The following is a 14006-nucleotide window of genomic DNA, read 5'->3' on the forward strand; positions in this document are numbered from 1 at the left end:
TACTTGTACAGCAAGAATGATATATTTAATCTGAAATGTGGAATTTTGAACCTACTAACTCCCACCTTATTTTATTTTTTATTAAACCATGTGATGTTTTGGTTAAGCCTAATGTACATTAGACCAGCAAAATGTTTCTAGTGATTTTAACTTCATGAGTCCATAATGTTTTGGTTCATACAGAGTTAAAGATGCTTTATTTTTATTATTTAAAACACCCCCAAATTGTTTTAAAACACTGATGATGTTCAGAAAACCACAATATGTTTTCATATTTGGTACTTAGTAATAGGTCGTTAGCTCTGGAAGCTATCATCTAACATCAGGAAAAAATAAGAGCAAGTCACCTTCAGCAAGAGATGCCAAATGATTTCAGGACAATATACAGGTTTGCCAATATACTGGTTTCTCTTCCCCACGGAAATGCCTTTGTCCTCATGTGTTAAGAGAGCTAGAATATATGTTTAGATTCTCTAATATTCTGGCTCTCTTTGTTATGGAGCAGAGCTTGGTCAATGGTTTAGTTTTCTTTTTAAAGAAAAATATTCTATTGAGACTCAGTAGAGAATGGATTGTAATTGTAGCTCGCCCATTGGCATGGTTCATTGTTTAAATGTGGCATTTCCCCCCTCAGCTCTAAGTTGCTGAGATTTGGTGCCTGAGAACTGATTAAGTGAATGCATGAGCCAGTGTGAGTCTGATGGTAACTACTTGCGAGGAACACAGATAAACTTCCTTATTGGAGAAATTTACTTTGGAGTTAGGACTCTCATGAACCTCACTATGAAATGACTATGTGAACCTTACTACAAAATGAGTTTTGTAATTCAGTTTGTCCTTCCTTCCTTCCTCTCTTTTTGTAGAGGAGAGAGTGCTGTATTTTTTTTTTTTTAATTTCTTATTTTATTCAGGATAAAGAAGTAGAGAGAAACTCTCTTCTCCAGCTCGCCCACCTTCCCACTTGAAGAAATTTTTTTAAATATATGCCTTATTGAGTACATACTCTCTTTAATAATACTTGGAACAGTTTTGAGGTTTACAGACAAGCATCAAAATCTCTTTGACTTTAATGTGGTTATTTGCTAGATCACACCTTTCCATGAATGTAGATATTTTCTTCTTCTTTTTACTTTGTCTCCATTTACTTTGGTGGTAGTGAAATTTACTCCCTGATTTTCTTTTGTTTTTCACTGAATGAAGTTTGTGCTTGAATGAAGAGTGTATCTTAAACCCTGTTTTTGGATGGATTGCACTTGGATAAAATAGGCACCGCTGTGTTGATATGTAATTAAGTTCATAGCCATTATTTATCTAGGAATGTGACCATTTTAAAATTTAATTATATAGTGTATTTCTTTGTTGAACTTCCATCTGCTGCTTTGTAAAAATAACTATATAATTGATATTTCAGTTCCTAAATTTGTAAATTCTAGTAATTGTCATCTAGGTCATTAGCAATGAAGAGTCAAGGAACTGATCTCATGGTTCTGTACTCATTTTTAAAAATGTTTGTAAAGGTTGAGGTATATTCAGTGACTTTCTCTGAGACAAAAATGAACACTGAAAATAGGTGAGAAATTGATGCCGGAAAATGCGGGTAGTGATTCCATGTTTGTTGATAAGTTGCCATCATAGAGGTCACAGAATGAATCACTTAAGGGAAGGGAATGCTCTTCTCAGGAGACCTTGTTCCGTGTCATCTGTAAACTGACCTGGAGAAAGTGTTCTTTTGGGCTGGGAACAGAGCTTTGCTTTAAGGGTTCTGAGCTAATCACTTCACTGTTTTGTTGACCTTGTACGCAAGAATGAGATTAATCTGTTCTATGTCAGAAAGGAACTGATAAATATTTATAAAATGACACATTTGGACCACAGGCTTCCTTCACCTTAGAGTATAGTAAGAAAATACCTCTTACTTCTGGCGTAAGGTCCTGTCCTGTCATTTGGGGGCTTTTACCTCAAAGTGTGTTTCTGCTCTCTTTCTGTTGCATCACGTTCATTTGAAAATTGTTTTGTGCCTATACTTTATGACTTATTTCCCTCTGGTGGTAAAGGGTGCTGCCATCGTCAGTTTTATTGACATCCTTAGAGGAAAGAAAGGTGACTGTCAGCAAGGTGAAAGTAAAAGTGGGATGAACTGTCTCAGAACATCGTGAACTGTGCTTCTGGAGTGTGCTGCTGACTCTTGTTCTTGGCGTAGTCTGCCATCTTCAAGTGCATCTTGAAAGTCCCCATTTGTTATGTAGTGATGGGGTGCCTGAAGCAGGACTTAGTTACAAATAGCTCTGTGCATTTATGTCATGCCAGTTACCACAACATTTCCAAAGTATAGAAGGTATTTCAGGCTTATGCATGATATTTTGGGGTGAGTTCACACCTCAGCCTTTCTCCCAGCATACACTGAGCTGCCTTTTGGGGGAGCAATGGGATGGTTGGTCACCCCTACATGTTTTCTGTACATTTCAGAATAGAGTGCCTTAGCCAGGCCAGAGGTTTACTTTGTGTTTCTACTGACCAAAGTTACCTAACCTGTAAGAGAAGCTTCTTTTCAGGTTCTGGTATGAAAAATGCCCTTTCTTGCTTGTCCGAAAAGAATTCCCCCATATTTGAGAGGGGCACGGGATAGAAAAATTAGAAAATACCTGGATACAGGATGTTAATGCTGCCTTTTGTGAACTTTAATAACATGATCTTAGTGCAACACACAGTTTAAATTTGTTACATTTTAAATCGTCATTCCTCCACTAATATGTAATGAATATAGTTTATGAGTTTTAGTCTTAAGGATAATAGAGTAACTTCCAAATAGAAAACTAAATAATCTTCCTTGATATTGAATAATATCATGGTTAATTCTAATTTAATTCTAATTTAAAAGTACTTTTAATTCTAATTTTAAAAGAAATGCTGATTATGGTCTAGAATGTTTATGTACTACTACCAGCATGTCATGTATTTTAATATAGAGCTATTAGGAGAGGAATGTATCTCTAGAGTTGCCCAAATTCCAAATGAAATACCAAAAGAGTATTGACCATGGTCTGGAACCTGGGCATTGGGGGAATATGCATAGCAAAAAAACCATGCGTCATACATAATTTAAGGGTAAGTAGGGATCACCTTAATGCCTAATGCCCATGGGGCCCAATGATTTAAGTGTAATGCACATTTTAAAATTGTCACAATTATAGCTCATCATTCCTCCACTAATTTTGGATTCAACTGTGAATTTGAAAGTTTCCTAATTGTTTAATTTACGAAGAATTAGTGTGTTTTGTAGTTAGTCATAAAGCATTGGGAATGTACCTTGCTGTCCAAAGCAGACTTTGATTCTGTAACCTATGGGGAATAAGAAGGTAACCTGAAGGTGTTTGAATCAAAGGCTCCTTCCCCCTTACATTTTAACTAGAAGTCTGTTTGTAACTCTTCCTCTCCAGGCTTCACCTGGCTTTCATTTTAACTAGCCACTGCCTAGGACAGAGATGCCCACTTGCTGCGTTGCCCCAGATCTTGCCACATTCAAATCTCCTTGGTTGCCTTTAGAAATCTTGTCTAGTCAAGGACTGGGAACGGGCCAGAGGGAACAAAGTAAACCTGATGGGCTAGATTAACGTTGACTTTGGGTTTCCAAAGAAGCCAAAAACAGGTACGGAAATCTTTGGTTGTGTTGGTTCCTGTGTTCAGAGTGGCCTTTCTCTTGACCCCAGTTCTGGACGTGATTGAGCACTCTACTTCTAGGAAATTTTAAGGTCGGATTAGAATCTTCTTTGTCCTATGAGATTTCTTTGTAAGGCAGCGTGCCCTTTCTTGAACACCCTGTGGGTGAACAACCTTATTAGGTAAGCTGCCAGTACTAGAACCTTCCAGGAATTTTAACTAGTATGCTGCATTTGAAGCACTTTGACGTGTACGCTTAAGGTGGCAGTTTTAACAATAAAATGGTGTTCAATTAATCACTGTGAAACTTAAAAGTGTGAAGCTCTGCATTTTAGGATAGCTTAAGTAGATTCTGATTTTCCTTTATTAATGATGAGATGTGATTTGTATGTTTTACTTTTCATCTTTGACGGTGGTTCAAATGACTGACATATTGGCAGGCAGCTACTTTTAGGGTCTATGGTAAATCATGGTGGTTTAATTTTTCCAGAGAAAGTGGCAATGTGTTTGCTTTTTCCTTGCATGGAGCCATGGGAATTGGGTTTATTGGCTCGTTCATTTCCAGTGTTTCTACAGTGCAAAATAAATGTCACCTTACTTTTTAACCTGCATGCTAGTAATGTGCTTTGCTTTTTAGTAAACAAATATGCAAAAGATAGTCATCTGGCTGGTTTTGTTGTTGTTGTTGTTTTGTTTGTTTTTAAGCAGGGACCTGCTCTTTATACAGACAGACCTTCAGTAGCTAATATTTAGGATAGCAAAGGCAGTTTTGCCACTTGTAGCCCTCTCACGGGTGGCCTGAGCAAGGGGGTTGGGTTGCATTTGGTCAGAAAGGCCAGGTCCCCAGAATTGGAAAGTGGCACCGGGACTGATTTTTTTAATAAGGGCTCGTCTCCTTAGGGAAGTCCATTTGGACACAACAGGAGTGTCTGGTCTCCCACAGACCATTCACATTGCCTTGGTCTTCACAGAAGCATTCTTGAAAGCCAGGCGGCATCAGAGGGTGCTGTTTTTAAAGCATGTGAGTTGGATCATGGCCGTAGGGTACCGAATGCTACATTGAAGTTAGAGACAGGTTTGAAGACACAAGGAGTGGCTAAATGCCGTGGGTGCCTACAGCTCTTTGGCTATCTACTGTCTTCTCTTGAGCAGTAACAATTAAAATTAGAACTAACTTTAAAAAAATTAAATCATACATAATTCTCCATGAATTCTAGATTCTGGTATTCTTGACAAGCACTTTTTATTATCTAAGAAGTTCCTGACCAGGAACATGTTTAGTTAGTACTTGCTGTTATTAACCAGGGGCCTGTTTTAATTTTACAAGATCTCTGCATGCTGCATTATAAATCTGTTTAAAATACTGGTATCATTCCATGTCAGACTTTGAATTTAATAACTACTATTTAAGATTGCCTCACAATATTAACATTTTATTTTTGTAGATTATTTTGTTTAGATAACTTGCCCCATTAGAGCAGCCATACAAGAGACAAAGACCCAGCTACATGGGTTACTTACTCATTCTGAAATGTGCCAAGAAAGCAGAATTTAGTATTAAACTCTAAATTTCAACTTTTTAAAAAAAGGCAGCATTTCCTCTGGTAAAGGAGAAGTCAGTGGATAATCTCCAAGGTGTAGAGGTATAAACTTCCTGCTGCCATCTTCTCCCCTCCCCTCCCCTCCCCTCCCCTCCCCTCACTTCCCATCTAATATAATAGATGAAATCTGTAACCAATTGCAGAAAAATAATTGGATGCTTTTCTGAGTACCGTTTCATGCCCTGTGATTAAGAATGGGTGGCAGGAACCATGGCCGAATCAATTACTGTCACAGTTTGCTTTCTGTGGATTCTGAAACAAAAGACGGTTCCATCCCTTCTCAGGTACCTAGAGACAATACCACTCAAGCAACTGGAATATATTTGCTACAAGTTGAATATATTATCGAAGAAGAAGAGGAGCACAAAATTTTATTTTCCCTTCCAAGTAGTTTAATTGAACATATTCATAATCGGTCTATCTAGGACTTGCTGTGTTTATAGTAAATCATGTAGCATTTATTTTGTCTGTTTATGTGTGATGTGTGTGTATATATACATAGTTCATATGTACACATGTATTCTCTGTGCATATATATGTATGATCTATTCGTGTGTACATGCAGTCTACTCTTGATTATCAGCGAGGTGGTGAGCCTCCGTGCACTTTCTTCCTGCCGACTTAATCTGCATGTAGCCCTAGCTCGGTGAAGCTTCTCCCGCATCTGGAGCCACAGGCTTCCCTGCTTCTAGCTCATCTCAGTCCCAGGAAAGGCCCTTGAAATAAGTCACTTTCCATTTCCCTTTCACTGGGGATCGTGTGAGCCAGGCAGCCCGCTTCTGAGAAAGACGGCCGCTTCCACCAGGGTTGAGGCTTCTGGGTCTGAAGGTGATGGGGCCCATTCCTGGCTGGCAGGCAGCTCTGGGCCTTAGCCCTTGTGGAAGTGGGGCTTCGCAACTCGCTTCAGTTCCTTAGCAGGAATGCTGTAAAATCGTAGATAAGTCTTTGATGTACAACCATGTGTTTTACCGATATATTTGCATCATCGGTGTTGCTGTTTCCCGTCGCTACCCCAGATAATCAAGACCTGACTGTTTTCTTGCCACTGGATTCCGGAAGCCTTGTCCTTTCAACTGGATTTAATGTTTATTTCTGCTGCTGTGAAACCCAAAAGTAATGCAGTAGGTTTTAATTTAAAATTGTTTAATTCCATTATTGACAAATATTTATTGTAATAAAAAGTAAAGAGTAAATAATTTTTAAATCCTTTCAGTTTTCAGACTGTCTTCTTTGTTTTTCCCTGGTAGGTGCAAAATGGGAGGGAGCTGGGGGGAGGAAATGAATGTCTGGCCACTTGTCTTAGATCATCACTCCTTGTTTTATAGCAAAACATTAAAAGGAGATATGAACCCCCAAACCCCAATTAAGGGGACTTGGTGTACCTTATGGATATAGAATTAAGTGGTGGGACTTGACTTAGTATGTTAAAATGTAATTAGCGTATCATTCTTATTCTGCAAAAAGACTATAAACTGAGGTAGATGGCCAGCCTGTGGCATAGCAGAGGAAGCCTGCCTAGTCTTTATCACCCAAAACTCACCCAGGGATGGGGATGCCCTGCTCAAAGGACTGGACCGATTTAGTCTGTGGAAAGTCATACCCTATGGGCCCCTGAGTTCATTCTAGCCAGCTGTACCTCCAAAGAGCCTGTCTGCTTGGGCCTTGTCACATTGCTCTGAGTTGAGTAGGCAGACGTCACCGAGTGACAGTTGAGAAAATGATCCTCAAGTAGTTGTGACTTCTCCAAGGTTGCAGGGCAGGTCTAGGACTAGGGCCTGCCTTTTCTCACTACATGCCCCTTCCGGCGTTTCCCACAGGCCAATGGATCAAGGCCCTGTCAAATGTTAAAAAGCGTTTTAATTCTCAATAAGAATACTAGTTTGTTGACATTGAGACACAAAAACCAGCCAGGAAATAGTGCTTTTTCAGGGGACAGTGCTTCCTTGAGAGTTTTCAGTATGTTCTGTACCCTTCACTTACCCCTCTCCCCACCTCCCCGGTACTATTTCCCTCTGCTCCCCCTCCTGTAAGGTGGTGCTGGTGGGGTTGTCCTAGGTTTTAGCCCTACTGAAAAGGGCTATAGAAGACCATAATCCCTTTTTGGGTAAAACTTGATTGACAGGATGGGGTTTCACATTCCAGAGGAGGAGGGGGGCCCATGCACAATGTAGGTCCTACATTGAGTAGGAGCTCAAAAATGAATAGATGATGAATAGATGGGTGCAATATACTTCAGTTCAGACTTTCCAGTGAGGCCATAAGCTCCGAGTGGACCTGTCAGAAGGTAGCTTCTATGAGGAAGGGACCATGCCCATGAGGTGCTCAATAATATTTGATGAATATGATTTTGAGGAATAGCCATTTGGTGATGAATGAATGATGAATTAGTCATGAGGGTCAGTAAGCGGTGAACCACAGCTTGGTCCAGCGCTTCAGTCTTCCAATCTGTGCTAATATGACTGGTCCTTTGTAGAGAGGAATAATAAGCCCAAAGCTGGGACACCCGGTCTGAACGGCGGTGGGCGGGGCCAGAGCTGCGCACGCAATCGCCTCCGGCCGCGGGTCAGGTGACTGCTTTACCCTGGCAACGACTTGTTGTTAGCAACCGGCCGCTGTCCAGCGTTGGTCCCCGGCCGAGCTGCCTGGGGGAGGCACCCGCCATGAATCCGCCGGTACCCCTGGGGATCTTGGAGGATAAGGAGGAGGAACACTTAGCCACTCAGGTTCTCGGACCCTCGATCAATTCGGATAATCCTCAGGAGCGGATCCAGGCCCGGCGCCTCCGCATCGCGGCGCGCCTGGATGCCCGGAGACGGTGAGCAGGGGCTGGGCTGGCCGTGGCAAAGCGCCTCGGGTGTTCCGGAGGCCATGCAGGGGGGTGGGGGGGGGGGCCTAGGTGTGCGGTGCTGCCAGGGCAGGAGCCCCCTGCAGTGAGGGGCTGGAGTGCCCCAAGGGTGAGAGGGCCTTTAAAAATTTTTTTAAATGTATTTATTGATTTTAGAGAGAGAGAGGAAGGAAGGGAGGGAGAACATCTCTTTTCCCAACTATTCATGCATTCATTGATCGATATTGTTTTGTGTCTTGACCAGGGATCAAACCGGCAACCTTGGCATATCTGAACATATTTTAACCAACTGAGCTACCCGGCCAGGGCAGAGGGCCTTGTTTCTTGATAGAAAACTTTCATTCCAGAAAGTTCAAGCAAAGTATGGGATATTAAAACATGGGACACACTAATAAAGTTAAAAAACAGAGATAACAATCCTTTCAATGCTTTCATTGGGAGCCGGGTGCAGCCGGCACTGTGGTCAATACACTGAAATGCAGGCCCATCCAGGACCTGCCCTCGAGGTCTGTCTCCCCTTCCCTCCCAGCCCGCCTGCCTTCCCCAAGTCCCCATCCACTGGGCCTCAGCTACCACTTCCGCTGGTCTCAGCGCCTTAACTGCTTGTGTGACCACGCTCATTCCTGAAGTCTCTGAGACTGATAGCCTTATTCCTTCCAGGCCAGGGTTGCCACACCCACCCATTCACAGGCACAGTGGACGGTCATAGAGGGTAGGAGAAGAGGCACCTGCAGTCCCTGAATTCCTGAGCACCCTCCCTCCCTGTGTAACAGCATCGTACCTTGTCCTGCCGGTCAGGGTCAGCTGCCCCAGTACGGTGATGACTTCCCTTCTTGTCTGCTGGCCATGGGACACAAGCGCCCCAAAGTCATGTAGTCATGTGGCTGCGTTCCAACAAAACTTTAGTGACTGGGCACTGAAATGTGAATCTCATATAGTGTTTGTGTCCCAAAATTTCCTTTATATTTGATCCTTCTCCCCCTAAATTAATAAACTTTGTTTCTTTTAGAGAAGTTTTAGGGTTACAGAAAAATCAACTGGAAGGTACAGAGTATTCTCATATACCTTCTGCCCCCACACATGCATAACTTCTCCCACTGTCACATCCCCCGCCAGAGTGGTGCCTTCGTTACAATCGACGAACCTCATTGACATGTCATTGTCAGCCGAAGTCCGTACTTTCCACTGTGATTCACTCTTGGTGTTCTGTGGATTTTGACAACTATATAATGACAACTATCCACTAGTACAGTATTGTACAGAGTGGTTTCACTGTGTTCTGCCTATTCACCCTCATCTTTTTTTAAAAAAAAAAAAACTCTTAAAAATGTAAAAACTATTCTTCACTTGTGAGCCATACAGAAACAGGTGGGTCAGATTTGTACCATAGGCCATAGGGTGCCAGCCCTGATGTGACGAGTCACTGTGATGTTCTGTGGGATAGCTGGATGGTTCTGGCCTATTCGGACTATATTTTGACAGAGACCAGGAGAATTAACATTGCCCTGTGAGTATGAAGAGGTATTATTGTCAACCTTCTAAAACCTTTCTAGTCTGATAGGAGAGTAATGATACCTCACAGGGTTTTCAATTTCATTTCTCTGCTTATATGTGAAGTGGAACATATTTTTAACTGTCTGCCATTTGTATTTCTCCTGTGAATTGCCTGTTCACATTCTTTGCCAATTTTTCTATTTGGTATATTGTCTTTTTAAATATTGATTTGAAGGAGGCTTTTCTATTTTATGGAGAGCAAAGTTTTTTCAAATATCTTTTACCAGTTTATCCTTTGACTTTCAAGGATAAAATTAAAACATTTTAGGAAGTAAAATCTTTCAACTTTTTTTTTTCTAACTTGGGCTTTATTCTCTCTCCTTTATATACTTATAGGGTTTTATGATTATATTTTTTAATATCTAAATTATTAACCGTAAGGAAAGTATTTTTGTATATGGTATGAATTCCCATGGAACCTTTGCATATAGAACTTAAATACTAGAAATAACTTCATTTTCTCTATTCTTTTCCATCACAGGGAAGCGCTTGGAGAATATTTAGATGGGAAGAAGGAGAGTGAGGAAGATCAAAGCAAGAGCTATAAACAGAAAGAAGAAAGCAGACTGGTATGAACTGGGTAGCAAATGGGTCCTGACCGTCCTGTGAGACTAGATAGCTAGGGGTGATGTCACGGTTTTTGTATTTAGTTATTTTATTTATTTATTTTTTAATCCTCACCCGAGGATATTTTTCCATTGGTTTTCAGAGAGAGTGAAGAGAGAGGGAAAGACAGATAGAAACATCAACGTGAGAGAGAGAGAGACATTGATTGGTTGCTTCCTGCATGCGCCCCGACCAGAGCCCAGACCGGGGAGGAGCCTGCAGTCGAAGTACATGCCCTTGACCGGAATCGAACCCAGAACCCTTTGGTCCGCCAGCTGATGCTCTATCCACTGAGCCAAACCAGCTAGAGCGGTTTTTGTATTTGGACTAGAAGAAACTCAGTAGGGATGAAATCTCAACAGAGATCCTATTTCCTGTCTCTAGACAGAACTGAATTTGAAACGTTCCCATTTGGGAGCTCTCTAGGAGTGAGCTTTCATATTCAAGTTTCTTGGGTTGATGCTGCCTCTTCTTGGCTCATACACTTTTAATGGCATTCACTGTACATAGGATAAAGTCCAAGTAATTTAAACTGAGATTCAAGAGCTTGTGTAGTCTGTTCCCATCTTAACTTTGCAATCTTCTCTCCCATTGTTACCTAACTGGGCCTTCCACCTTGGCGAGGCCGATCCACTTGCTGACCTCCAGTGGCTTTGTTCTTTCTGCTCTGTGCCTTTGACCATCTGGAATGCCAAGCTCCTCCCCTTTCCTCTTCTTCCCTCTTCTCCTCTCCCTTTTCTCCCCTCCTGTCTCCAGGTTACCTTCCCAGACTTTCAGACCATCCAAGTCCCAGCCCTTCTATGAGTTCCTCTGCAAGCCAGGCTGACCTCCTTTAATTCATTTCATTTTGGATAGTTTTCTGCCCTGTATGAATTTTCAAATCACTGTGTGTGCATGCCGTGTCCGCAGTAAAATTGTAAGCTCTAGCCCAGCTGGCTCAGTGGTTGAGCTGTGACCTATGAACCAGGAGGTCACAGTTCCATCCCAGGTCAGGGCACATGCCTGGGTTGTGGGCTCGATCCCCAGTGTGGGGTGTGCAGGAGGCAGCCGATCAATGATTCTCTCTCATCATTGATGTTTCTCTCTCTCTCTTTCTCTCTCTCTCTCTCCCCCTCTCTCTCTCTCTCTCCCCCTTTCTCTCTGAAATAAATAAAAATATATTTAAAAAATTGTAAGCTCTATGAGAGTAAGAGCCTCTTTACCTGTGGAGTAGCGCATGGCCTGTACTCAGTAAACACTAAAAAGAAAATCACCAACTGCTCTCCCCTGGTAATGGCACGGATCCTGGGATATTTAATAAAGGACTTGGAACAAGTCGTTTTTATTGCTGGAGAAATAGAAGCGCCGGTTCAAAACAGCAAGCCAGACCTAGCAAAGTGCCACATGTAATTAATTGTGAAGTGAACTGCATAGACGGTGATCCTGTAGGACATGAGATATGGGAAATTGCTCACTAAGCTGGCCTGGTCAGGGAAGGCTATGCTTTACATATATAATCATATCACCTGAACACGAGTTTTCTCTCTTCCTCTTTAATATTTATACCTTTCAACGGGACGCCTGAAACCTATATCATTTTATTAACTAATGTCACCCCAATAAATTCAATGAAAATTTTAAGAATATTCACACCTTTTGTTTTTTTCTCTGGCCTTGTTGCGCCAGACAGGCCCTCCAGCCTGTTAGAGAGACGTGGTGATGAGGAGGCTCCCGTGTCTTGCTCTGGCTTCCCTCTGGAAAGGAACCCCCGCAAGTGGACTTGCCTCAGGTTCATTCAGAGCCCAAGTTCCCCCTTTAGGTCACTCTCTGTGTGCCACAGAGCCATCCATTCCCTGCCCAGAGGGTTCTGGGCCTGCTTTCAAGCCTGCACGAGACTTTTCCCAGGGTCTATTCTGCTCAGGGCAGACGAGGCCATTGTTGTACAACCTTTAGGCCTGATGGATGACAAGGGTTCTAGAGGGAGCTTGGATATGGTCTGGGAAATCCACATGCCTGCATGTGAAGCCTTGAGTGGTGTAGGACAGCGGTGGGGTGGGACGAGAATGGGGTGGACTGTAGGCTGGGGGCCAGAGACTGGCTCTCCCTTAGCCACCAAGTTCTGGGTGGAACTTCTAAGTTGTTATGAAGGTGTTGAGGTGGGAGGAAAGAGCATATTTTATGAACTGTTTATAACACTGAATTGTAATTTCTAAATATTTAGATATATGGTATGTGGGCCTCCATTTAAATTCTCCTCCTGGGTCTCAAAAATGTTAGGGGTGTGTTTGTTGGTCTGTTGGTGACTAACATTTTCCATTTTACTTTGAGACTTACATACTTGATTTGGAAATTTCTGATGTTTGCATTGTCTTGAGTAGAAAATAGGAAATTGCACTGAACTACAGTAATTGCTCAAAATTACTTCCTTATGCATGTAAAACCATTTTGGTACAAGCTGTAAGCTTCGGGCATTTAAAAAAGTCAGCAGTACCCAAGATACCTGGGTTTAAGGTCTGTTTTATACTTATTTAAACCGCATTTCAAAATTTCTATAGACTAGCAAGATGAAATAGAGTCTCTGATCATGTCAATGACTTCTTGAGGTAAAGATATTTATAGGTTCCAGGTTCCAAAATGATTTGAGAGTTGGAGAACTTTTAAGTTCCAAAACAGACTTGGAAAACCTTAGGCATAACATAAGGATACTTGAACTTTTTGGTGAAATTATGACATCACAAAAATGCCAGGAGTGAAGATACTGAGTGTGGAATTTACAAAGAGGGATTAGAAGGGGCGGTACCAATAGCAAAATTCCTGAGCCCATTAAGGGAGAAGGTAGTGCAGCCAGCTACCGTTCTCTCCTGTATTAGGGCCCCTGTAAAAAAGATCCCACTTGGAGGCTTATTTTTCTGCCTCACGTAACAGTCCAGGGCTGAAATGGGGGCTCCTCAAGGTCGGGCCCCCACCTCCTTCTGCCCTTCACGTGCTCCTCATATCGTACTTTAGCACCACCCTCCAGCCTGGGGGGGAGGGGAAACAGGGCCAGCAGAAGGCGCACCTTTTCCCTTCAAGGCACAATTCAGAAGGGGCACCTGTCTGTTCTGCTTACGTGCTATTGATCAGGCCGTTCTAACTGCAGGGGAGTTTGGGAGATGTGTCCATTTTAGGAGATCAAATGCCCAGCTAAAATGTGGGTATTCGGTGACTAAAAGAAGAGGGGGAAATGGACTGGGGAGGACAGCTGTGATTGTCTGCCTCACCTCCCCAGCTGAGGGTCTCAGAGAGGATCCCGGCAGTGTCAGCCACTTGGAGGTCCGCTGGGGAAAGCATATGTACCTAGAGCGCATGCCCGCGTGCTGGTTGGCTGATCCCTGCTCTGAGAAGGAATTCAAGTACATCCAGAATTGCAGGGTGCTATGAGATTGTAAGCTGTAACATCACAGCACAAATGTCATGATGGAAACGGGCTGTTACATAGGTGGTGTTATTGAAAGTCTTAAGGTAAAAATAATGTAAAATTAAAAAAAAATTTAAAAAAGAATTTAAAGAAAAGAAAAGGAGAAAAACAAAAAAGAAAAGTCTTACGTGGCTTTTGATTCCAGTTTGGGTGGATAGAAGAGTTACCAACAGTTGTGCAAAATGTTCCTAATTTTATAAATTATTTTAAAGTTTTATAAACGTATAAATTCCTTTTCAAGTTTTATAAATTTTATAAGTATATAAGTTCTTTATAAAGTGTTGTAACATTGTAAGTTCTTTGTTTT

The 14006-nt window shown here is 42.1% G+C and overlaps 1 protein-coding gene across 1 annotated transcript in view; it reads left to right on the plus strand.

The window, feature by feature from the left end:
* The first annotated feature begins 7849 nt into the window (after nt 1–7849).
* DRC1 (dynein regulatory complex subunit 1) overlaps nt 7850–14006 on the plus strand; it is a 34266-nt gene continuing 28109 nt past the window's right edge. Inside the window, exons 1-2 of the mRNA XM_054727808.1 lie at nt 7850–8073; nt 10139–10226. Of these exons, the coding sequence (XP_054583783.1) occupies nt 7919–8073; nt 10139–10226 (243 nt within the window). The 5' untranslated portion in view covers nt 7850–7918. The remainder of the gene's footprint in view (nt 8074–10138; nt 10227–14006) is intronic.

This window comes from Eptesicus fuscus, chromosome 16 (genome assembly GCF_027574615.1).
Source record: "Eptesicus fuscus isolate TK198812 chromosome 16, DD_ASM_mEF_20220401, whole genome shotgun sequence".
Classification (NCBI taxonomy): Eukaryota; Metazoa; Chordata; class Mammalia; order Chiroptera; family Vespertilionidae; genus Eptesicus; species Eptesicus fuscus.